This window comes from Pangasianodon hypophthalmus, chromosome 12, assembly GCF_027358585.1.
Source record: "Pangasianodon hypophthalmus isolate fPanHyp1 chromosome 12, fPanHyp1.pri, whole genome shotgun sequence".
NCBI lineage: Eukaryota > Metazoa > Chordata > Actinopteri > Siluriformes > Pangasiidae > Pangasianodon > Pangasianodon hypophthalmus.
In genome coordinates, this window is record NC_069721.1 from 11,305,265 (window position 1) to 11,331,498 (window position 26,234).

The following is a 26,234-nucleotide window of genomic DNA, read 5'->3' on the forward strand; positions in this document are numbered from 1 at the left end:
AAATACTCCTTTCAAAAACTGAACTAAGGATACATACAATACCACACATTGCTTTATCAGACAATATGTGGGAACAGAATTGGTTTATTATTATTTTAAACATTCTGTGTGGCAGTATATAGTTCTGAGATTGTGCTAGTGTGCTAGTGCACAGATTTCCATGTCCCCATTACAAAACAAACATTTCCCAGTCAAACATTTCTGCTGTTTGAGCGGGCAAAAAGTTCAAATATCTCCTCTCATCTTACCAGTCCTTCAGCACACAGCCTACTTACAAAGTGACAAAACACCCCTGGTGCTCATGTAGGGCTACAAATTGCATGGACTCCCACTGCTGGGCAGTTCAGGTACTGCAGAAAAAGAAATGTGCTATAACATTTAATAACAATTTTTTAGAGAGAATGCAAGATTGACACAAAATAATGCAAAACCAAAACCCACTTTCGTATTTTATTTATTTTTTTTCTTTTTTTTTTCTTTTTAAAAAATAACAATTTTCAAATATTCTGAAATCTGAATCCCAAACCTGTCGTCCAGTAGCTCAATTATGCAATCAGAGAACAGAAAGGCTTTAGTCAATAACATGTACCTCAAATACAGCAATGCATAGAGTAAGGTGAACATCACCAAACCCAGTTCCCAGCAGAGTTTGTTCGGTTGGAGGTTTCCTTAAACCAGTGGCCAGGTCAGCATAAGTGCAAAGTTGAAAGCACTGGCATTTTAGAAGCAATTCCAAAGCCAGTCTTAGAAATTGGGTGAAGACTCTCTCTGCCTACTCCTTTCTTTCATCATGTGCCCATGTCTCTCAGTGCCAGCAGGGAAAGTATGGTGGAGTGACAGCGATATGGCATGAGGGAGGTAACCCACATAGTTAAACACTGTCTTTCTGAATAACTCCAGAAAATCCTGACATTTAGAAACTGCCAGGATTCAAATACTCTTTATTCAGGACCATGAGCAACCAGCTGTGTGAGCTTGAAACCCTCATTACGTAACCATCCAAACAGCTGGTGCAACCATTTTATTTCGAGGTGAAAATGATTGACAAATATAATGAGGGTTTTTTTGGAGGTGGGGGGGTGGGGATAATACATTAGTTACTCTTTTGGAGAAGAGATGAACACAGTGCACTGTACCATGAGGGTATAAGGGGTGATACTCAGTGCTTTAATAGACTTATTAAGCAAATGAATGCTTAAATAATCATACACCAGTTTAAATGGTTTTAGCATTTGAAACAGCATGTATGTTGGAGTGTGTGTGCGTGTGTGTAAAGGCTGTACACTGTATATGAGCAAAGGTGCTAGGTTGCATTGTATTTGCTAAGCAATTAAGACCAAAGCTACAAACAAGAGTCCCAGTGGAGCTGCAGGTCTGTACTGTCCAAAAAGTCTGCTGAGAAAACACTGGGAGGTGTGTGTGAACTCAGAGGAACTAGGATTGTCCCTCCTGCACTGCTCCCTCCTCCCATGGATAAGTCCAGCCAGTCCATGCCATCAAGCACAGGGTCTTCAAAGTCCAAGCTGGTGGGATGGGGGGAGAAGCTCAGCTCACTGGTGTCCATTGGGGAATGGGGATGATCAAGAATACTAGAAGTGCTCAGCATTTGATTGTGGAGATCATCAATGAGCGTCAGCGGACCATCAGGGTCCACGCCAAGCAGCGGTGTCCCCGTGGTGCTCTCCAGGAAGTCCTCCAGACGGCCGCTTCCTGAGTAGGACCGATGCTGTGTGTCAGGAGGCTGATGGGAAGGGGTGGGGTCAGTCGGAGGAGTGGGGGGTGAGAGATGAAGCGGGGAGGATGGAGGAGAGGGGGGATTGGAGTGCAGCTCTGAGAGAGAAGGGTCTGGATTAGCCTTGAATCCTGCTGAGATTTCTGGTTCAGGTGCAGGAAGAGGCAGAAGACAGCAGACAATAAGAGGCATGAAATTCTTCATTATTTATGAATGTATGTTTCTTCATTAACTACAGGCAACACTGAGATGCTGGAACCGTTTGAGGAACTAAAGGATTCTGGAACTATCTGTAAGAGAACTACATGAGTTCCTGTGTTGCATTTCCTCTGCACTGCAGAGATCATGTCTATGTATGTAAAATAGCATAAGTGATGCAACTAATCAAGTCATGGTGTCGCAAAGGTACAGCAGCACCCTGAAAGTTGGGCTGTTCTTTATTGTTTTCACTTACATGACTGTTATCACTGATATAATTTTTTTAAACTAGCCATCTGAATACAAAAAGCAATTTCATGCTTTTAGCCTTTTTTTTGGTGACAGCATGCCACCAGAAACGTGTTCACAATACATCCTTTTTCTTTTCACTTCTGTAAAAATATGAGATTATATTTGAACAATCAGCATTCAGTATGGCAAGCTCCACCTCAACATTTTCTGGTACACAGAAAAGTACCTAACCAAAATATGGCCAAGGAGCCAACATTCTGATTCCTCCAGAGAAAATATGCTTTAAGTTCCTGGATTCCTGAAAAGGTTCCTACAGTGTAAATCATATTCAAAACATATTTTAAGAAGTTTTTTCTTACCTCCACTCTTGATGAGAATGTCAAACAAATCGTCTATATGATGATTGTTGGAACCATTCTCCTGTGGGAGCAAGAACATTATTTTAATCTATAACTCTGCTTCACCCTCAGGAAAAAAGAAAGAAATAGTAAAATATAGCAATGGAGCAGACAAAGCAGATACAGATGAACAAAGTGCAAAGAGAGAGTCATACTTTGACATGATGAGGGTTATGGGATTCCGGTTTTGGAGATGGAGGTGTAAATAAAGTGTGTCGGTCAAACGGACACACCTCTCCCTGCAAGAGAGGGAGATAGATCATGGTGGAAAAGGAAAAGGGAGGGATACAAAAAAGGGAAAATGAGATGTGAAACAGGAAGTGTTAAAGATGTTATGAGATAATGAAATGCAAAGCTAGCTGGACTGGATAATACTCTACTGTACCTTGTGTGAAGTAGGGGAACTAGGCTCGATGAGAGGGTGGGGCTCTTCACTGAGGAAAAAGGGATGAAGTTTGGGTGGGGCTGACACTGACTGACTTGACTCCTGAACAAAAGGAGTTTGTAAGTGCAATCCTGCCTTTTGTACCTGGAAATGAAATTAGGGCTCATTATATACTGCAATATCTTTAGATTTAATGCATGTTCAAAAGGGACATCAGTTAAGTTTGTTAGATGATAGAAAGCAGTCTGTACTCTCAGTTAAATTACCAGCTGTAACAAATCAAACATTTTTTAAAATAAACCATACTACTTTGTCAGTGTTAAGTACATATTCACATACTTTTGAAGTGGGCTGTTTGACAGGAGCAGTTTGTTGGGGCTGTTGGGATTTGTTCACAGGATGAGCAACCTCATTAGCCGATTGGCTGGGGAGCTTGACAGGCGTGGACTGCATTCTCTGAAATAAATCATGCATAAGTGAATCTATTTAACAGCATAAAAACTACACTTCCATAGGTCAATGCATTCATACACATTACCTGTAGGGTGATGCGTCCATTGGTTTTGCTTTGTGGAGATTCACTGTTCCGGTTGTCCACACTGTTATTGGTAAGTGCAATGAGGTAATGGTTGCCATTGCCATCGGTGACAAGAGTGGGTGCTGGATGAGCTTTGAGAAGATCCAGGGGGAACGATGTGGTCACTTGAGTACCAGTTTGTTGGTTGACAAACACTTGGGAGACCTATGGGGGGGAAAGAAAATAGAGTGGAGTAAAGTACAGTCAAAGGCAGACGTTAACTGGAGCTAATGCAAAATTCAAATAAATTCAGGTCCTTCGTTCAATGTTCTCTCAAAAACAAGAAAGTGGGCATTTTTGGATTAACAGGCCTGTAGAGATGTCTCCTTGACTTGATTGTTTGGATGCTGGCAAGATCCATAAAAACTTAGAATCACTGTTTTATGGAGAACTCAATATTATTTAAAGTGGAATTAACCTGAATTAACCAATGTGGTAAATTTAACACAGTTTAAGAAGCGTTAAGTCACATTTTAGAGGCAGGGGTGCCTTACCGACTATTATTAAACACCTTTTGTACTAATTGTTCATTACTCACTATAACCTGACTGACCTGTTGTGTCTGTAACGGTTGTTGTTTCTGCTGCTGTTTTTGTGGCCTCTGCTGCTTCTTTTGATTGGCCTGTAGCTGCTTCTGCTGGCTCTGCTGGATAATGAGCTGTTGCAGCTTCTGTTGTTGCAGTGGCTGTGGCTGCTGCTGTTTTGACTGCTCTGACTGCTGTTTTGACTGCTCTGACTGCTGTTTTGACTGCTCTGACTGCATTTGCTGCTGCTGCACCTGCAGTCGGTGAATCTGCTGCAGTTTGAGCAGTGTCTGCTGAGAACATTGTGTTTGCATCTTTCTCTGAGGTTGTGGCTGCGGTTCTGTTGACGTCTCCATGTCCTCCTTTGCTTCCTCTTTTACCTTCACACCCTCCCTGTTGGCCAGGGCTACTCCTTCAGTCTTGACTGTTATGTCCATTCCTTCTATGGTCGATCCACGCTTGCCCTGTTCAAGCTGTGAGCGGAGAGTCTCCACAAGCTGCTGCTTCTGCCTTAGCATGCGGGTCAGCTGCTCGATTTGCTTATCCTTCTCTTGCAGCATCTGGTCTTTGTCCAGCAGAGGTGCTGAGTGTGCCATTGGGCCTGCCATTAGAGGCTCCTGAGGCTGTGTAGCTGAAGAAGGGACAACAATGGGGTGGGACATACAGCATGTTGACTGCCCAAGAGGCTCCTCTTTAACTGGGGATGGATGTTCTGAGGATGGGTGCAGACTCAGCTGAGTGAGAGGTGAGCTAACCTATTTAGGAAGAGAGGCTCACTTAAATAATTATATAATAAAACAATGTACCTTCTTGTTAAGAAGGAACAGTAGCATATACCAATAAAATAAAACATGAACTGAAACATTTGATGTGAAATGTTGTAAGGTCAGCATGGAACAATAATAGCATTATAAAATAAATCTATAAACACTTCCTGAGTGGAAAACAGAACCAACCATTTCTCCAAACACATCCCCATTACAGCTGGTCTCATCAGCACTTGTTCCAGCCACAGAGGGTTCAGATGGTGTAGGAGATACAGGAGGGGAGGAGCTTGTACTGTTGAAGCGTGTGATTTGGGGCAGGGTTGAAGCTTGGATGCCACTGCTCACTGCAACTGAATAGGTTGCCACCTTCCCGATGGTGTCTTTAGACTGGTGTGTGCCAGGGATAGAGATGGAGGACTGAGCTGCCAGTTCCTGAGGTGGAATTTGAACCGTTTTCACTGGTCCAGACCCTACCGCTGCTACTGCTGCACCACCATTCTGTTCCTGGTAGTTCTTCAGTCTCTCTATGAGGTCGTTCTTAGTGCCAGACACAGTCAAACCCCTCAGTTTCAGCTCATGTTTAAGCCCTGCAACCTGAAATAAAAGTACATTAATAATGTACTGACCTTTATAATGCATTGTAAAACTGACCCATTAGAAAGCTGGCTTACTTTGAATTCATCCAAGTTTGCGGGCAATACTCCTGGCTTGGCCCCTCCTGCCACTGGCTGGCTTGAACGATTAGCTCCATTCTGAGTGGATGCGGCACCAGATGTGGAAACTGACCGAGACGGGGAAGGGCCAGAATTGGCTGGTTGTTGCTGCTGCTGTGGCTGCTGTTCAGAAGGAAGTCTGGAAGTATAGAGAAAGAATATTAACATTCTTGCTTGCGGTGGAAAAGTTACACAAGTGTTCTTTACATGTACTGGGATCAAAAAACGCCATAAATCTTCTGAATTAAGAACTCACTTGGGTGGAGCAGGTAGGATGGCGGGATAGTTGTAGTGCTGCTGCTGCTGGCTGATGATCTGGAGCTGGAGGAAGAGCTGCTGTTGGTGGAGGATCTTGGCGTAAGATGAATCCAGCTGGGGAGGGGGCTCACGGTCATTCTTCTGATCAGGAGGAATGTACTGGTGATATTTGAGCTTCTTCACCTTAGGTTTGTTTTCTTTAGGCTTCTTAGTGCGCTGAGCAGAACGATCAACACTAGACTTTGACTGGGACTGCGGCAGTGATAACATATGAAGAAGAACAGTTAAAATAATATGAGATAGGTAAGTAAATGACTGATAAAGGACAGATCTGCAAGAACTTGTTAGCACTAGCTGTCACTGACTTTGGCAGATCCAGTAGGAGGACGGGCACTTGCAACCATCGATGTTCCGTTGGTCAGGTTTTGTGGAGAAGAGGACTCAGGGGCATTAAGAAGACACGGTGCAGCCTGAGTGAGGAACTGGAAATTGGAATTTATATGTTAGTTATTTCAGCTACTTATGTACATGCCATATTCATGTTCCCCTCTGTCTTGTACTGCAATATCAAAATGCAATATTTAATGTCTTCTAGCATGTTGATTTTTTATTATTTTTTTTTGTATCATGAACAAGATGTGAATACCTGTGTGGGTGAGGGGTTTCTGTTCAGATTAAGCATATCAGAGGGGGAGTGCTGAGGGACAGAGCCAAGTGGAGAGTCCTGACTGCCTGGCTGTTCAGGAGATAGGCCATCACTGCTGTCCTCATCCAATGAGGAATTCTCACCCTTTGGAGAACCTGCACCTATAAGAATGTAGAGAAAGAAATTTAGTATGACACTACTTTAACTGACTGATGTTGACAGTGAAGAGTCTTGTGTTATGATGTGTATTTCTGTGGTGTAATGATGACCTAACAATGTAGGCACAGGCAGGATGTTCTTATGGATGAGCTCAATAGGGCCGGGCCGGTGAGAGATTTTGTCGTTGAGGTCATCAGCCAAGCGAGCCCTCTTTAATTTCAGTTGTTTGGCCTGCAGAGAGGGCTCCACTGACGTCTCTGTAGATAGGACAGAGGCAAACTTACAGAATTTGCAAGCAGACCACATGTGCAGAGCAACAGCAAAGCCACACCAATAATCTTCCTTTGGAATCACACAAAATTCATTTAACTGATAAAATTGTACTTAATCTTAGATTTTTTGAAAAAATGCAATAGTTTGTTTCAGTTCATCCTAAACATTTCTAATTTTATTTCAGCTCAAATTTAAGCAGCACTGAGAGTAAAGCAAGCAAGTAATATCCATTATGGCAGAAACAGAAATGGCTCCTTTTCATATTTGTACACAAGATGCATTGGCAAAAAAAAACAGCTGATAGCATATCTTATTGCAGTTATATGACTTTCTGAGTAAGATAGAACTGTCCAACCTAGCTTACCCTCCAGTATGTGCATCCTCACCAGCTCTGACCTCTCTGGCCGACTCCTGATCTTTCTCTTCAGATAGTCCTCAGTCTGGAGAGGAGAGAGACCAGACACACAGACAGACAGACAAATGTGACCTGGTTGTATGTGATGTACAAACCCTAAAAATAGTAAAAAAGATGCTAAACCTTAAGTTTTAATCTTAGATTTCCACTCAAAATCCAAACCAAAGGGTCTATAAAGCTTCTCACCCGTGCTCTCTCAAGACTTTTTCTCTGCTCATGAAAGGCAGCAGGACTCTTCAGTGCTGTAGGCAGAAAAAGGTGTGCTTACTGTTTGACTGCACCAGTCATATTTGATATTGAGGAAATCAATGAAAGCAGAACTGTCTGTTTTGTAGAATACCAGATCAGTTGTACACTTAAAATGGAACCTTTAACATGGCAATCGCTACAAGACACTTATAGGGTAACCCAACTTAGAGGGTAAAAACAGGCTCCTGAGGAAGGAGGATGACCTAATCCAAATCCAAAACTTTTTAACTCCAGAGATGAAGACTATTAGAGGGGAAACACAAATGCTTGCAGTGCAGAAAGCCATGCAGGACTGAAGATATCTCAGGACATTTCTGTTCTGATTATGTTATCCAATTCACATGAAATGTAATAATGTAATAACATAAATCCCAATTTCTCAATACCACGATACCTCTTAATAAGCTACATATTATACACAACAATGAGAAATGATAGGGTGGCAGTTACATGTTGTGTAACAGAACCGATTGGGTAACAGCTGATGACATTTCCTCACTGAGAGGGCTGGACACTGACCCAAAAGTGTTAATCACAATTAACCCTGTGTGAGAGGTCCAGATGAAACTAGTGCAACCAGTGTCTCTTTTTTTTCAGCACATGAGATGACACATGAATATAACATGACAGCTGAAACAGAGCCTCCTACACCTGTTGTTTGTCTCTGCTTTCTCTTTAAATTTGAACATGTGGTTGTCAATTTGAGATCAAGAGTTTGGGATTCTGTGACATCTTTCCAAATTCACTGCACACAGTGTGGGTTAAATGGCAGATGAGACCTGTATGAACCCACAATCTTGTTAACTGCATACAGTTACATTACGGCCTGCGTGTATTATGGAAGCCATTTCTGGCTTTCACTATTACAGAGTTTAGTTGCACTTGCTGCAGCAGCACTTCCTCCTTCACACAGATAGGCAGAACAGAGAGCAGCGTGAACAGTGTGCCTCTTCTTGTCTGATGAGCAGAACCCAGAATACGGAAGTGGAAACCAAGGGGGAAGCAGGACCACCAGATAACACACACAGGCCTTTTCACAATGACTGAGCATACAAACTTGTAAGCCAGGTCAAAGACATATAGACATAGACCTCCATTTGCTGAATTGGCCATGAGAACCTAACAACGGGTTTGACAATGACTTGTTGCAGGCAGCTATGAAAATACAGGTTACAGTGAAGTGTACAGCTAACAATTTACCATTAGGTTTACTAAATTAGTTACTAAAGGATCATGATGTTAAATCCTGGCTAACTGGGGTCACCTGGCTTGTGCTGAAATTTTGGATATTGCTTTATTGGTCTAAGCACTGGCAGTGGAAGTTACAGACATCACTTAAAAGTTTTGCAACATGCTTTATCTGAAGCAACTGTAAAATCCTTCCTTGGTTGGTATGTTTGCTGAGGTATTTGAATAAAGCCAACAATAATTCTTGTACTCTTGTACTCATTCAAATTTGAAGTGAAGACAATAAATATGTAAATATGTATTTATAGATAACTCCATATAGATTGTTTGTTAACAATCAACATAACATGCATGGCTGGGCTTTTTGCAAAATAAACAGAATCCACCTGCAAAAATGTGCACAAATATAATTTAAGTGTACAGCTGAATGGCAGAGAGCTGAGGAAGAGGACTTACGCGGCATGATTCCTTGGCTGACGAGCTCCTCTCGTGTCCTCCTCTGCTGTAGTTTGATTTGGAGGACTGCATGAGGACAGAAGAGCAGCGTTAGACAATTTAAATACGCTTAACAATCACATCAGATTGGTTATGTTACGATGTTTCGCTTCTCAGTGGCTTCTTCACATTTAAGACTCTTAGAGATAGTCTACACATAGTCTGTAATACGCATTGCTGAGTTTGGCTTCGGTAACAGAGGGGAGGGACTGTGACAGTGTAGGCTGTTTGCTTTCACACACTTCCTGTTTCTACACACTCCACTTTTGTTTGATTCAAAATGTGTACCATACAGTGCAAAAGAGAGGAACATATGGAGCACTGGCACATTTCAGAGAAAAATTGCTCAACAAAAGTGAAAAGAAGGAATTAAGACCTGTGACACTTACCATCAGTTTTGAACAATAACAATTAGGCTTGTGTGATATATTAATCATCTATACATATTACAGTGACATGATAGTACAGTGACATGATATCCAGTGATGTTTACTCCAATTACATACTGACATAAGTACCAGATTTGCCAACTTTTACGCATTTTGTATAGGAGCAAGTTCTCACTCAAAAAGAGCAGTCTTTCTCCCCAATAAAATGGTAGATGAGCTAACTGACCTTTTTGATCTAGACTGATTTGCGCAGGTGTTTTGAATTGCCTGATATTAATTGACTCTGCCTGGAAGCCCTGCCGCCTTCCTCCCATTTCATGCTTTAAATATGTATAAATTATCAGATCGGAAGAAATTTGTGGTTATTTGTTACAAACAAATTCTTCTCAGTTGCACCGGATTGTGCATGGATACCTCAAAACCTTACAGAAAACACAAGTAAAGTGCATAATTTTTTACTGTATTGTGCCAGTGTTTAAAAGCTGTGGTAAGACATTCTCATATGTTGATATACATACTATATACATTCCCCCAGAAAGTATTGGAACAGCAAGGCCAATTCTTTGTTTTTGCTATTCACTGAAGACATTTGGGTCTGAGATAAAAAAATAAATATGAGATGATAGATAAGAATTTCAGCTTTCATTTCCTGATATTTACATCTAGATGATTAAAACACGGTACCTTTCCAGACCACCCAATCTGTTGGTACGCTAAAGAATATGAACAGGTAGTCACTAAAGTAAATTAAACTAAATAACACTTAATATTTAGTTGCATATCCCTTTCTTGCAATAACTGAACCGTTTTTTTTTTTTTTTTTTTTTTTTTTTTTGGGGGGGTTACGGGGATGGATTGTGATACCTTCATCCCTACCCTGTGGAGGTTGTTGGTGATGTCACTGACTGTTGTTTCGGGGATTTTTCTTTACAGCTCTCATAATGTTTCTGTCATCAACTTCTGTTGTTTTCCTTGGCCGACCTGTTCCATGACTGGTTGTTAGTGCATCAGTGGTTTCTTTCTTTTTCCAAATTGTTGTACTGGCTATGCCCAGTGCTTGTGCAATGGCTCTGATCGATGTTCCCTCTTTTTTCAGCTTTAAAATGACTAGTTTTTCTCCCATAGACAGCTCTCTGGTCTTCATGTTGGTTTATACTTTTCAGCAACTGCAGTATTCACAGAAGAAACCCAGGGCTCAAACCAAGAGTAGACTTTCAGAACTATTAACTGTTTAAACAATCAATCTAACAGGGCACACGTGGGCAACAAGAAACACCTGTCCTCCACCTGAACTCCTGGGAATTTCACTCAGAGCAGTCTCTAGAGTTTCCACAGAATGGTGCAAAAAACAAAAAACATGAGTGAGTGACAGTTCTGTGGGTGGAAACGCCTTGTTGACAAGAAAGGTCAGAGGAAAATGGCAAGATTGATTCAAGCTGACAGGAATGATATAGTAGCTCAAATAACCACCCTTCACAACACTGGTGAGCAGAAAAATCTGCTCAGCATGCACAAAACATCTGAGGCTATCACGGACACAGACTCACCCAAACTGGACAGTTGAAGATTAGGGAAGGAAAAAAATAAAAATAAATAAAATAAAAAAAAAATAAAAAATCACCTGGTCTTTTTCCAGTCTTCAACTGTCTAATCTGGGTGAGTCTGTGCCCATAATAACCTCAGATTCTTGTTCTTGATTGACAGGAGTGGAACCTGTTGTGGTCTTCTGCTGTTGTAGCTCATCCACCTCAACGTTAGATGTGATATTCATTCTGAGATGCTTTTCTGCTCACCACGGTTGTACAGAGTGCTTATTTGAGTTACTATAGACTTCCTGTAAGCTCAAACCAGTTTGGTCATTCTCCTCTGATCTCTCTCATCAACAAGGTGTTTCAGCCTGCATACCCTCCACTCACAGGATGTTTTTTGTTTTTCACACCATTCTCCTGGGAAATCCCAGGAGATCAGCAGTTTCTGAAATACTCAAACTAGCCTATCTGGCACCATCAACCATGCCACGTCACTGATGTTTGATGTAAACATTAAGTGAAGCTCTTGACCTGTATCTGCATGATTTATATAAATTATATAAATTATAATTATATACACATATATATACATATATATATATATATATATATATATATATATATATATATATATATATATATATATATATACATACACACATATATATTATATATATATATATATATATATATATATATATATATATAATGTGTGTGTGTGTGTGTGAACATCAATAATGCATCCAAACAAATAATTGCATCTTTTTCTGGCAAGGCTAAAATCCTTGGTGGAATGACAGGCCAGACACACCTGTCATCCTAATGCAATGACATCATCATGGTCATGCAGTTGCTGTGTTTACTGATCAGCTGTTCTGACCTTCATAGACGCTGTATCATGGGGTTTAGTGCTGGGTTTTATTGAGCAATAGTACCATTCACTCTGTGCACTGTACACACACGTGCCACACAACGGTTGAAGGCCAAAACACACCAAACAGTGTGCAGCACAACTGACTGCAAAAGATACTTTTAGGAATACATAAATCGTGCCCTTGCATCTATTTTTCCACTCTGCCTTGTGAAGTGAATGCTTTCGTTTGTTCCACTGTTATTTTGTGTCATCTACATTCTTCTCATTTTCTCTTTAACAGCAGCCTTTGAAAACCCAAACCCCTCCTCCTACCACCACTATTTCTGTCCCAAATGCACCACTAAAGAAACACAACCCCCAGTGCCCTGTACCTCACTGGAAACTGTTACTGTGAATCAACACAGCTTATAACACCTTATCACAACAGTTCTCTCTTTTTACAAAAAAGGAGGGAATTGATAAGAACAGAGTTACCAGTGACCAGACAGTGCCCTGCTTCAATACCTCTGACAACCTGGTCTTTAGGAGCCTACAGAAGGAAAGAATCAAGAGCCTAAACCCACAGTGGCCAACTGGGTTAATCACTTAGCCTGCCAGTTGATGAGCTCGATTAAAAAAGGCTCTTGCCCCCAAAGACCCTGAACAGGCACAACACATAGGTCAAGCCAGCTCTCACTCTTGGGTTCATACTCAGTGTGAATATCAGGGGAATGAGCTCAACGTTAAGATCTTACACTAGACCTCATATGCTAAACCAACTTATAGTTACTTATATAAAATTCACATTTATTTAATGTGTCAAATGGAAAAAAAAATTATAATTGTTTGGACATACTGCATTTTAATGTTCAAATGAAAAGTGAAAGAATGGGCCTACCTTCTTTAAGGCTATGATAGGCATGTCTGTCATAGTCTAGCCTCAGAGGCTGTTTATCTTGATCAGTTCTGTTTGGTTGATCCTCAAAAGAGGCTCTATCAAAGTGGAAGCAATGGTTGGTGTCCAGCATGACTGAATCCAGCATTGACGATACTGATCCTGCTATGGTCTCAATTTAGCATAGAGACTAAGAAAGCAGGAATCAGAAACCAATATCACAGCTGTTTTCCTCAGGTGTGAAAAATCACATTTGCAGTGGCTCACAGAAGGAAAGTTTTCCTTAATAATTATATTTGTTCAAAACAAGAGCAAAGTTTTTTCAAGTCAGAGATTAAGAAGTTCACACTATGAATAGCACACAAGTTCCACTTCTGTCTAGTCAAAATCACCACTCGCCTCTGCTTCTCCTTCTCCTCTGACTTTCCTCTTTTCTTGTAGCAGGGGCAAATGACAAATCTCCAGACTGAACACAGAGGATCTACCCATGAATTACATCCAGAGAACCAAACAAAAAAAGTGAGATGCAGCAAAGAGGACAGGGACATGCTACCAGCAAGAAAACCTGCTCTCAGGGCACCATTCGCTCTCTCCCAACACACACACAGACAGTCAGAGGAAGAGATTACTGAGGGTCAGTGACTGCACGATCCACCTCAGCTGTTGCCACTCGTTCACTCATTACAACTTGCAGTCTCTTGCTGATATCAAATTACACCAACCCAAACTAAACCAACCACTCACAAATTACACACACTAAAAAAAAGGACATTTACCAAAACTATGAATGACCTTTATGTAGTCATATCCTGCATATTTTTATTAGTGATAAAACTGACCTATAAAAGGGGTTAAAAAAAGATCAAGCAGTCCTCTTCCAACACCGGATATTAATGGGCTGTTCATATTTCAAGAGGTGCTTACAGGCTGAGATCATGTTTTTCTCATTATGTTGCACTGTACAGTAAAATAGAAGCTCTTTGTTTCATTACAACTTGATAGCGAATGACAGGAAAAAGGTCGGTGAGAGAATGGGAATCTCCTATGACCTTTGTACTCCTACCATGGGGACAAGGTGCAGGAGTTTCGGGGAGCATTTCCAGCTCTTGACGAGCATCCATGTGTGTTCTTAATCCTCTGTGTAGCTCCTGCAAATTTCACCCCCCCCCTTGGGTCCTTTCCCAGTTTTAAATAGTATGGCCAGCTGGCCAAAAGGCTCTATATTCAGCTTAGTATCACCTGTGCAACCATTGGATAGAATTACTCACAGATATTCCTACACTAAGACACTCACAATTAGGCTGACATGCATTTACACATGCAACATATGCAGAATTTTTAAAAAAATGCACAAAAGAGACAGCTGATAGACATGTCAGACTTATTTAAAAGTGTAGATACTCATGTCTCATCAGCATACAGTAGCACTTCTTCATGCTGTGAATACAATTTTCAATACACTGTGGGGCTTTCCAGTTAAAGCTGAACTGAAATTAAGAAAGGCAGTTAACTCATGAAAAGCAGTCATTAGTCATTAGTGCTTAGTTCATAGTTCTTAGTTCATCACTCCACTGATATTATGTATTTAAAAAACTTTTTAGGTGGATGGTAGACCCTGAAATTGATAACACAGTATAATTTCCATTTGATATATTAATGACATTTCCACTGGCATAATGCCTAGCCCAAAAGGACCGGTGTTTGTTGGACCGCTGTCACCCAAGAGGGCTTTAAGGGAGTGGCAGACTTTCATAGAAACTAAATGTATAACAGAGGTGTGCAGAGGACTTTTTTTTTTTAGCCAATCCAATAAGTTTCAACAATTCCACCTGCTCCTGTCTGTGATATTGTCTAACAAATATATTTGGTTCTTTTCCCCCAAAATCTAAACAAATTAGTCATTAAACCTTGTTTGTTAAAATCTTAGTCAATCAATTCATGGACTCATTTTTTTTAATGAGCATCCTAGCTAGCTGTGGCTGTCTGAGTGATTTTGTTTTTAGCTTTGATAAGCACAGAAGACTGTAGGCACATGTCTTTTCTGTCTTTGTGTTGCCTCGCTTCTGCCTCCTTTAAAGCACCCCAAAATACTTGCCAATTTGAGAGAACTTTTAGGACTAAAAATATTTGTATATGCTACCTAAGTATAGGAATAAACGTCCTGTCTAAGATTTTTTTGTATTTAAAAAAATGTTTTTACTTGCAGTTTTACACATACCCTGACCTGACCCTGATGGAAGATTAGCTTTACTGAACATCTGGAACATATGTTTGCAGTTTGTTCCGATGCTAGGGTACAGTAACACATACTCAAATGCTGCCTATCCTTTAAGGTGTTGAGAATGAGCTCACACCAGCCCACAGCTGCTCACAAGCACTGACACACCACCTTGCCCAAACACAGCAATAAATAGGAAACAAAGTCCACTAGTGTCACAGGTTCACAGGTACACAAAGAACAATGAAAAGACAGACAGTAAAGAAAAAAAAAAACCTTACTATTTATTATGACTAATGCAGTATTAGGGCTGCAAGAGTCATTACCGATTTATTGTTCTACAACACTGAAGTTTAATCTGGAGTGGTGGCATAAGTACACAGACAGATTACTGTCACTTTGGCCAAGGCCAAGAACAGCACAAAACTGATGTTCACACATTGGTCAAATGTGCATTTAAATAGCTTTAACAATCACCTCACTACTAATACCGAAACACTGTTGAATAAGTTAATGTGTTAATGACCTCAAACATTATTTTGAGCTTTGTAATTGGGTTTAAACAGTGCTGTTACTGAGGAAACAGTGCTCTGTCTTGATTGGGTTTTTAAGTGTATTATAGTATAACTCAGACCACATAAATCACTAAATTCCACTCTACATTGTGTATTCTTCTAAACATTCCTCCCTGTTTTCCCGCACATGCATGCCGTGTTTTCCTGGCCATGCTGTCCTGTCCTGAGGAAGGAAAGGGAGTTCATCAACCCCTCTAACACACACAGAGCTTTAACCTGATATCTTATTAAAAATTCTTTTACAAAAACTTCCTGAAGTCTGTTGATATTAAGTTCACCAGGTACAGTGCCTAAAAAGAAAGTAATATTCCATGACTCCTGCTATTAGTGTTGCTTCTCATCTCACTCATTCACCTTCTGTGTTCAAAATTCACATTATTGTTAAAGAGCCTCTATTGTTCAAGTTTCCTCCTTTATATTCTTTGTCTAAAAAACCACTTACAGTTTTTGTGGTTTTATGTACCAAATGGAGTCGTTATTCATTTTTACATGACCATTTTCCAACCTCTCATCATCCATTATAATTAAAAGGGACAATTTTTCTCCTGTGCTTTTAAGACGGCTAGATAATTGGCCTCTGTTCTGATTGGCTGACCACATGTGAAATGAGATACACTCCACTGCCACTTATAACATGTGCCGAATTGTACAGTGGAAAAACACTGGAAGATGAAACAATGAAATCTTATCAACATATCGACTCAATGTTTGAGCCGCAATCTGATCCAAAAATTGTCAGAAAAGATAATGAGTGCAGTAGGCTGTTTTATATAGACAAAAGGCGGAGGTTGAATATGAATTTTACATTATAGCCATGATTCAGCTAGTAATGTACTCAGACACCCTGAGATGATACACAATCTGAAATAGAGGACATTAACAGCGCATCTGTAGTGCAGAGAAAGCTCTTAAGTTGCAAACTCAGTAGCCAGATATAACTTTAAAATTAAATGGTTCACTTACAGGTTGCAGGTTTTGAGAAAACCTTCTGGTGGAGTATCTGGCAATGTATATAAAAATACATTTGCCATCCTGATAGCCAGGAACAACACAACATTTAGCTACGTTTTTGTAAATGTGTTCACAGTAATGCCAACAACCAAGGGAAATAAATAAATAAATAAAAAGTGCTGTCTGTGCAGATTAGTTTGTATTTTGTGGACTGGGGACAGAACAGCAACATCTGAAACTGTTAAAAATGGAACCGCATTTCTGAACAATTCAGAAACAGAAACAATTCTGTTTTTCACAATATGAAAAACTAGATGATATTCATGATTCCTTTTTTTATTCTCACCACCATTAGAAGTGTTCCTAAAGGTTTCTAGTTCCACACTTCAAAGCATTAATACATTAATATAACAAAGTTAACAAATCACAAATTATATAAAGGATCACTTCACAACACAAGAGAATGGGAACAGGTGGCAAATGTGTAGCTTAAATGTGTCCTTCTTTGCTAGTTTGAGTGAAGAAGGGCAAAGAAAGGGACAAAGAAAAGGAGGATAATGAAATATGATCGGCTTGCATACATGGGGTAATATGAGGCACTGTAAGGAGCAGGTTGTATTCAGAAAATTAGGTTTTCAGACAAAGTTCAGAGTTAGGCCCTTAGTTTTAGACAGAACAGCCATAAATAATTTTAATCTGAACCCAGTAACCCCCTTAGCATCTGACATACAAGATAATGCGAGTCTTGGTCTCTGGGCTGCAAAACCAAAATAGTCCACAGCACAGAGACAATTTAGTCTTCAAATCTTTTCTTAAAAACCTGCTTATTTAAGGACAGAAATCACTGCTATGCACCTATATACAAGAACAATACAAGGTTCTTTATCAGTGTGGAATAAGCGGACGATGACTGCTTAACAGACTACCCTTCTCATTGTTTACTACTGATAAACTGTCCCCCGCATCCCCGTACAATAGTCATTGGTATTTAATATTTTGAATGCATTTGCTGGATACTTTCAGTACTGTTAATTAAGTGGTGGTGACAGACTCTGCTGCCTTACAAGAAATGAATATAATGGAATAACTGATTCAGAAGAGATATATTTGATAATGAAGTCAGTCAATGATTATAATCACTCAAAACGTACCACATCATTGAAAAACGTGCATAAGGCATAGGAAAATGTAGTAGACATGATAAAGTAGAAAGTGTGTTTGAATAAAAGCTGAAACATATTAACTATTGTGTTCAATATGACTAATTGAAAATTTTGCTTTGTGTATCAGCAGCAGGTTTTGAAATGGCTGCCATCCTCCAACCACCTGTTCCTGATACATCACTTCAAGTTCTGCTCAGTATACATAATGCACTTTGTTTCACAAAAAGCAAAGGTGAATTAATCTTTAGGTAAATGAAAATAATAATAAAAAAAAAAAAAAAAAAAAAAAAAAAAAAAAGATCCAGTCCAAACATAGGAGTAGTTTTCCATCATTCTATATGCATGTGCATACAACTTAACTGAGCCTAAACTCCAAGGCAACACATTAGGGGTAACCAAGGCACTATCAGAGTACAACTGCACTACTCAACCACAGTTAGTGTTAAAGTTTCTCAGCTTCACAGTCTGTTCTTCTGCAATTGAGACGTGTGAGATTTAGGTGATAAAACTCTATAGCTCAGGGATATGATTGTTCCTTTGGCTTCAGCTCACCCAACCAAAATAGAAATCAAGCAAGTCAAAGCAAGTGATTGAGCTGATGCACCATGTGTGCATGACATATTTTTGGTCAGGGAGACTTTCAGCCATTTTGCATCATTTTACAATCAGTGCCATTTTAGACGGGCAAGGTTTGAACTGAATTCATGTACAGTTATGTGTCTCATCTTGTCCGTGTAGATAAGAAAGGTCTGCTCTCTTTCATTCTGCTCTCTCGTCTTCCCACTCCATCCATCCCACTCCATTTTGAGTTTGTGTAAGCGTGCCAGAGCTGGAGTCCATCACAGAGTTACATAACACACGAAACCACAGAGGAGCTCAGAAAAAGAACAGACAGCCTGCTGCCATCTCCTTACAACAATCGCTCTCAAAACGACACACACTCAGGGTTTTGTGTGTTTATAACATAATGCCTCATTAATGTAACCTTTTCCAGAAAAAAAAAAAAAACCAGAAAAAAATGACAACTGAATTATAAATATTCCAAAATTTTTAAATTTAAAGTTAAGATAGATGACATTTATATTCATGGAAATATATTCTTTGAGATTCTTGGAAAGTTGCCTCTGACCTTTCAACCTAATGGGTTTTAAAATAAGCAGAGCACTCATAGCCACCCATGTATAATCCTTCATTTAAATTTGAACTTATTATATGCAACTGCTAGCCTGAATTATAAAATAATATACAAGCATTTATAAAAACTATAACTAAAGTCCATAATAATATAGTATACACGTGAAAATGAAATACAAATTAAGCAGAAAAATAAAAAAATAATACACAGATTTAAAAACTACAACTAAATATTTTCACATTTCTTAAATACTCAAAATTAAACAGAATTAAACTCTTTCACAGTACTAATTTTGGAGCCTAAATATAATGCCATTTGAAGGCAATGTTTCATGTCACACATACTTCGTGTGGGGAGAAATAAAAGTTACCCACCGGAAGTGAACCTACATTCATGTGTAACATGAGTTCTAGTCAGACTGACCACGTTAACGGAAACAGTGACTGGCAGAATGTGTGTAAGGAACGGCATAGAATTATAGAATTGATTGGGGGTCGGGGGGAAACTAAATTATTTCTTCATAAACACAGACATGCCGGCTATGCCAGCTTTCCAAAAGTTATCAGCGACCTTCAGGGCAAAATTTAGATTCTGGTGTACTGCCAGAATAAATGTTACAGCTACTGTCAGTGAAGACACCCAAAACAAGTCAATGTGCATGTATAGTGTATTTATTCATTCCAAGTCTAAATAAAAACAAAAATAAATATAAAAAACAATAAAATTAATAACACCCCTAACTGAAGCTAAACTGAATTTCAAGTGGAACTAAAAATAAAAACTAAAAATGTGAACTATAACAACACTGCTCATAAAAGATGAATACTGTCCTAGTTATTAGATGGTACAAGCTGAATCCTGTCTGTGTAAGTATGTGATGCCAGCTGTCATGTTCTCCTGACATATCCACTGATGAAGGAACGCTATCTGCTGTATCAGCTACAATGCTGCCTCAAATGTTAGATGGAGTCATAATACGTTAACTGTCTGATCTCTGTTATAATGCATTTGTAAATCAATACTGGGGCAACATCATAACTGACAGTTATGGGAACGAGTTACTGGTATTGATATTATGAGGGAAGTGCTTAAGAGCACTCTGGATAAATATAATTAAAACTAGGGAAAGCTCCCTTCCATGAACCTTATGACACCAGGACATTATTTGATCCTGAGTGACAAACTGGATTTTCCTTGTACTATGTAGAAATCTGCAAACATAAGCAGTATTTAACCTCAGCTAAATGCAGGAGAGATCCTCAAAGGGAACTCTATTACCAAAATGGTCCTGATGTAAGCTTAGCGCCAGTGTCTGCTGATTTCACACATCAGTCCAAAAACTCCTTGAATGTTTCTGCTTCTTTTGCAGGCCGGACTTATTAATGGGTGTGTACGCATTGATTTTTTTGCTCTCTGCTTTGAGCCCCACTCCCAGTCCCCCAAGAGCAGACAGCTGGTTTAGAGAGAGAGAAACAGTGAAGGACTCATTCCACATCCCGCCCCTTCCAGCTGGAACGACGTTGGGCACAGCATCATACAGTTTTATTTAGCGTGCTCAGAATGCATAAAGAACAAGCAGCTTAAAAAGTTCTTCAAGTTTGCATACGTTTTATTTATGCATAAATGAGCACTTGGTAAATGCGTATACCCTAGTGTGATCTACAAATAGCCACCACACTTCTTCTTAGTCTATATTAACATCTAATTAGTTCCATTTCCCTATTGTGGTGTTTTTTTCATGTATTCTGTTTTGCCATTTTGCACAAAATGCTTTCAATGGCTTCATCTAATTGGAGCAGTCTTGGGAAACCTCAACACCAACAGGGCAATAAAGCCTGGACAACAGCATACTTAAACAATAACAACACTTTAATAACTGTTAACCACAGCCACTACACCTGCAACTAGACTGCTCCTGTAAACTCAATTCTGCAACATGAATAAGGACTGTACCTCCACCTATGGCAATATCCTACCTTACCTGAAAGTAGAAAATGAATTCACTTGCCAAGTTCAACAATCCATTTGTAGATCAGTTGAGTAGAGTAAATAAAGACAAAGAACCAATGAAACAAATGAAGAATAAAATAGAAAATGAATAAAGCAAAACAACTGGTGTGTTGGGAGAAAAAAAATCCAGTGGCTATACCAAGACCTGTAGAACTCTTCTATATACATCTCACCTTCCCTTTGACTACATCCAGTCTCTCCTGAGCTGGCGTGTGTGAGCACGCCCAGCTCAAGTGGGTGTGTGTCAGTGCAAGTTTTCTAGCTAGCTTCTTCCTTCGGATTCTCTTTTAACCTAGCAACTCTGATAGTTTTCCCCACTTCTTGTAAAGGGACCTTAGACTGTCTTGTGTCGGACTTAAAAAGTAATAGTACTCAGGCAACAAGAACAACACTGGTACGCAAATGCATTCCAGATCACCTCTGACCCCTAAAGTGCTCCCTCCTTTTTTCTCACTGACTGCTTGGGTCTCTGCACAAAGTTACGCAATTCTGTCCTTAGGAAAAATATCCTGTTTTGGTCCTCTCATACACCCCCTCCCCCTTGCTTTCAACACTTCCTGGAGCTCCTACTTCAGATTTAGTTCTACAGTGTGCTAATAAATCACTGCATGAGCATCTTTCAGACAAGATAACTGAAATACATGTTTTTACTTTATTCAGCAGCAATGAATTGAAAGAACTGCATGAGAAAGGTAAAGGCAGCAACTAGTGCTATAAAGCATTTAAATGATAATCCACAAAAGCCCCAGTTAGCAAGTCTAACACAAGAGTGTCTCTGGGGTGAGAGACATGAAAGGGGCCCTGCTATAACATGTCTCCAACTATGAGACAGTCCTCAGTAGAACTACAGCTCCAGGGTAAAAGTGTGAAAGAAAAAGGAGTGGTGGCTAAAGGCCAGGAGCTGTGAGATTGGACATGCCCCAAACAGGGAAGCAAAACCCTGTTGCTGTAATTCATTCTCAGAAGAGTTGCAACTTCCATACTGCTGCAGAAGGAGGTCATAACACATCAGTGAATCAGTACATGCATTTCTCCAGACGTAAACATATTCTATCACCTGCAGGACTGTAAAACAATAACAATATAACAAAGGACACAGTAATCGGTTTTGAAAACATAATCATAAAGTACAGTGCAGGAAAAATGAGAATAGATAGACAGCTAAACTTACTGAAAGTAGCATTATCTGTGTGCTATCGACTTACCATTCTTCCTCTCACTCAGAGGCAGCAGAGTGGGGCCGGACTGAAGCGAAAGCTCCTGCAGCTCGCTGGTCACGGCCTCGCTTTGAGGGCTGGGAGCAGTGCCTGAGGCTGAGGCAGACACCATCCTGCCGGCACTCAGCTCATTCCCAGCCCAGACCTCCTGCGCTGCCAGCGTGATGGGTGAGGGACAACAAACACACCTGTGAAAGGATATAAACAGAGAATAATCATTAGTGAGGATTCAATTAACCTGTTTATAAGAACATTTTGAAATGTTGCTGATGGAAACCTGAATGGAAACACCAGAATTTCAGAATAAAGGGCAAATCACACCTGAATACGGCAAACATGTGTTCACATTTGGATGAGGTGAAAAAAGTATGTGTATCACTAAAGATAAGATGATATAAAGGGGTTAATATGAACAATAAATATGATGGATGTGGCATGGGTGTTTCCTGGATTGCTTTTGATTATATTGTGGTGCTGCCAGATCCATTAACACTAGCAAACCACTGCACTTGAATCAGATACTACTCTGGGTGCTATAATAGATCCTAGAAAATGTATAAGTACTCTTGCAAAAAAGCTCACAGTGAAATAGGGAGCCATATGGCCGGCTCAGGCATGCCTCATGGTGTGCAGCCCCAGTTGTGCAATACCAATAACAACTAAGTACGCACACGCCCCAAATAACATTAGCTAGAAAACTTGAGTCCTCCAGCAGTGTGTGAAGAAAAAAAAAAAAACTGTCTTGTTCATCCATCACCTCTATATCTGAGAGCTTGTGAGGTCTCTTAAAATTTGGTCAGTACAAACTGACTAATTTCCCTGAAGAGCATATTTTAGGTGTTAAACACAAATCAGCAAGATGCTTTGGTCATGATGTGGCCAATTCAGGTTTTTATTTTATATAGTAATAAACAGAACAGAATCTGTGTACAGTTTACACTTCTGAAAAGGACGCCTGAGAAGGGCAAAAATAGCTAGCATAGCCAAAAATAATTAATGTATCCAACAATGCCTTGGAATTACAGGGGGAAAAAACTATTTAAGTGTCACTTCAAGTAGTAAACTGTTAAAAACTTTCAAAAAGACCTCTCAACTTGTGAACTTCATTTATTCTCTCATGTTGTACTTTACAAGTTGTATGTCCACAATCAATATAGTATACACTATAAACACTTATTGACTGTAATTAGCAGGACTAGCTCTAGCATCAGTAAGTACTGAGATGCTCTATGAGATGAAAAACAGAAAATGTAACCAAAACATGTAGGTAGCAAACCAACGCCCTACTGGTAATGGTTTAACAAGACAGAATCGACTGCTACCAAAGCACATATTTAGAAACCAGAGTCACAGTAAGGCTTTCCTCAAGTGTGTCATATTAGCTCTTCCCCCAGGCTTTGAATTACACACACATATCCTAAACTTCATGTAATGGAATTCAACATGTCAACTAGTACAGCAGGTAGATGCCTTGAACGGATAACACAGTGTTCCTAGTTTCTCATTTTTAACACCAATGGCTCTGGCTATTCTTTCTAAATTGTCTGTACTACTTTCTAAATTGTCTAATTCCTGAGCAATTTCTTATCAAACGCTGAAAAGTTAGAATGTCACAGACAAGTCAGAATGTGGTTTCAATAACATGTAGACCATTTAAAAATATATCAACCCAAAGAGTTTAAAAACAGAAATAAGAAATACCGCTGGAACAGGTTCTGGAAAAGCCTTAATATGCTGGGTGACATCAACTTGTCTGACATCAACACGGAACACTACTACCCAGATAAATACTCACTTAATCTCGTCCATCTGTAACAACACTATAACAACACATACAATAGCCTTTGCATATAAAGCACTACCTTGTCTACTGAGAATTCTATGTGAATTATCGAGGTTGTGCAATGTATCTATTCTTGACCCACTTTAAAGAGGAAAACACATTTTCCCTGTTCTGTTCTGCTTCCAAATATAAGTCGTATGGACTGATGTTCTCTGTGAAGTCAACCACTGATTCAATCAGTAGCTGACCCAAATGCAGAATCTGCTTTATTTTATATTAAGCCTATATAAACCAGATCATAGTGACGCCTCGGATATGTTCTTCATGACCTAGTCAACATAAACTGATTCCACCCATCATGAGCTTTGCAATGACATCTGCATCCAGTATGACCTGTTTGTGGAACTGAATAATATAAATCTGCTTTCATACACGACAGTCAAAGCGAAACAGCTGTAAAAAGAATGGCTAGCATGAGCACATACATAAAACGTAGTTGTAAACTGTTTTGATTTTTAGGGAAATAAAATAGTATAAAAATAATAATCAGTCTGTGTTTAGTAGCTTGATGTCTCAACACATTTATGTATGCATCTTAGTACACCATCAATGAACATCATTATAATGCATTCACCTACAGAAAGGTCTCTTCCTTGCTCATGTATCAGAGGAGTTACTTAACTGCATCACTGCAAAAATCTATTCAAACCTATTCGAAGCGCTGCATCTATGTACTTTCTGGAGTTTGCATGAGACTCTTGTGGAAGTGAAGGCAGTGTTCAGACATGTAGCATGAAGTCGTTTTACAATATAAAGGGGAAGAACACATTCCTCATTGTGCAAGTCCACACCTGTCTGAAAAGTTCACGTCTAACCACGCTGCCTGGGACAAATGCTTCCACCTTGCATACTGCTGAAACAAAATATGTCTCTTTTCTTCCCCTGAGAGCACATCAGGAACCAGCTTAACCTGTCAAATTGGTAGAAGTGCCACTAGTATCCAAGTATGTTATTAGTGTTACTAATTAGTAGTATGTCTGCGTGGTGGCTCTATAACCTTTAAGGATAACAGTTCATCTGGGATGGTCATTTATCATAGACAGTCATGTTTAATATGTAATCTGTTATCCATATACAGTATATGTAATCTGTTACCCATTAATTTAAGATATTAATGTGCAGAATATGAAAATGTGGCCCATGTTCATAAATCATCTCCATAATGCCTACTGCAAACACACACAAACACAGCACAGTAAATACAGTGAATGCCTAGTAAGCTCAAATTTATGAGCATCATAAATGAACACCACTGAAAGCACAAGTATAACAGAAGTATAACTTTACTTGAATCATCTTCCTGTCTGAGACCGGATGTGAGGAGAAATATGCTGGCTCAGTAAATACAAGACAAAAGACAGGAGAATCTGATCATATACTCTGATGTGGACATGTTAAAAACAGTTCATGACGTCAGCTGTACAATTTTACTGCAGAGCTTTTTTTTTTTTTTTTTTTTTCCTGCAGTAGTTGTTTTCCTACTTATTATTTCTCTCATGTACCTCTCTAGCTAGACAGCAGGCAAAGAGCTGGAGCTCTGCATGTGCTGACTGTAAGTAGGTGTGTCCTGGCTAACATATAATAACACGAATACCTGATGAGTTCTAATCAGATATCAGTATGGATAGAAAAATATGTGCTCGGTAAACATGGCCATTCATTTAAATGTAAGCAGAGTAACACCAGAGTTAGCTAGCCTCTTACAATAACTGTCACGACACGGCGACACGGCAGGAAGTGTAACGTGAGGAATAGAAACATCCTTTTTACAATACCGACAAATTCCCAGCCTGCACAGTATAAACATGAACCAAATGGAAACAGATATACTGACATACTGTCAGTCCTGCAGCTGAGACAGTTTATATTATTCTAAAACGAGACCAGTGTTATGATGCAGCACCTAAGCGACTTGAACTTCACTACACCAAGCCGCAAACACTGCAGCACTACTTCACTCACAGCGGGCTAGCTCACTGCTAACTACTTATTAGACAACTAGCTGCACACTTTCCCCTAAAGTTCAAACTAACGCCTGTAACTTTGCCCGCTATTTCTAAACAACTTACCGGGTTGCGAGGATCTCAGTGAAGTAACTAGTGAGGTTTTGAAACGCTTCATTTATTCCCAAACCTGTGCCGTCATGGTTAGCATGAAGCTATGCTGCTCAGCGACCCTGACTAAAGCGCCTCCGCAGTGTGTACTCCCACTACTTCCGGGTGACCAC

General features: G+C 39.7%; 1 protein-coding gene across 7 annotated transcripts; it reads right to left on the bottom strand.

The window, feature by feature from the left end:
• Positions 1-420: 420 nt before the first annotated feature.
• Positions 421-26,229, bottom strand: mrtfab (myocardin related transcription factor Ab). Of its 7 annotated transcripts, none has more exons than XM_026914503.3 (18): positions 26,077-26,229; positions 22,153-22,352; positions 9,191-9,256; positions 7,484-7,539; positions 7,247-7,322; positions 6,720-6,866; positions 6,451-6,611; positions 6,170-6,286; positions 5,803-6,056; positions 5,505-5,685; positions 5,023-5,427; positions 4,096-4,821; positions 3,504-3,707; positions 3,305-3,421; positions 2,966-3,109; positions 2,736-2,819; positions 2,542-2,602; positions 421-1,875 (listed from the first exon to the last, which is right to left on the bottom strand). In XM_026914503.3, the coding sequence occupies exons 2-18, from the start codon at positions 22,274-22,276 to the stop codon at positions 1,343-1,345; spliced, it is 3,456 nt and encodes a 1,151-aa protein (XP_026770304.1). In that variant the 5' UTR covers positions 22,277-22,352; positions 26,077-26,229; the 3' UTR covers positions 421-1,342. The 7 variants fall into 7 exon arrangements, with proteins under 7 accessions (XP_026770304.1, XP_034164950.1, XP_053094712.1 ...); XM_034309059.2 differs by lacking the exon at positions 26,077-26,229 and adding an exon at positions 20,919-22,012 and having other exon boundaries at positions 22,153-22,270; XM_053238737.1 differs by lacking the exons at positions 22,153-22,352; positions 26,077-26,229 and adding exons at positions 10,495-10,784; positions 12,899-13,020.
• Between the last annotated feature and the right edge of the window lie 5 nt (positions 26,230-26,234).

Bases quoted from the DNA above. Each gene is read 5' to 3' on its own strand.
- mrtfab (XM_026914502.3), bottom strand. From the start codon at position 13,043: ATGCTGGATTCAGTCATGCTGGACACCAACCATTGCTTCCACTTTGAT. The intron at 6,287-6,450 runs GTATTCACATCT...TCCAATTTCCAG, and splicing joins GAAACCCCTCACCCACACAG to TTCCTCACTCAGGCTGCACC. The intron at 1,876-2,541 runs GTAAGAAAAAAC...CACCTGAACCAG, and splicing joins CATTCTCATCAAGAGTGGAG to AAATCTCAGCAGGATTCAAG.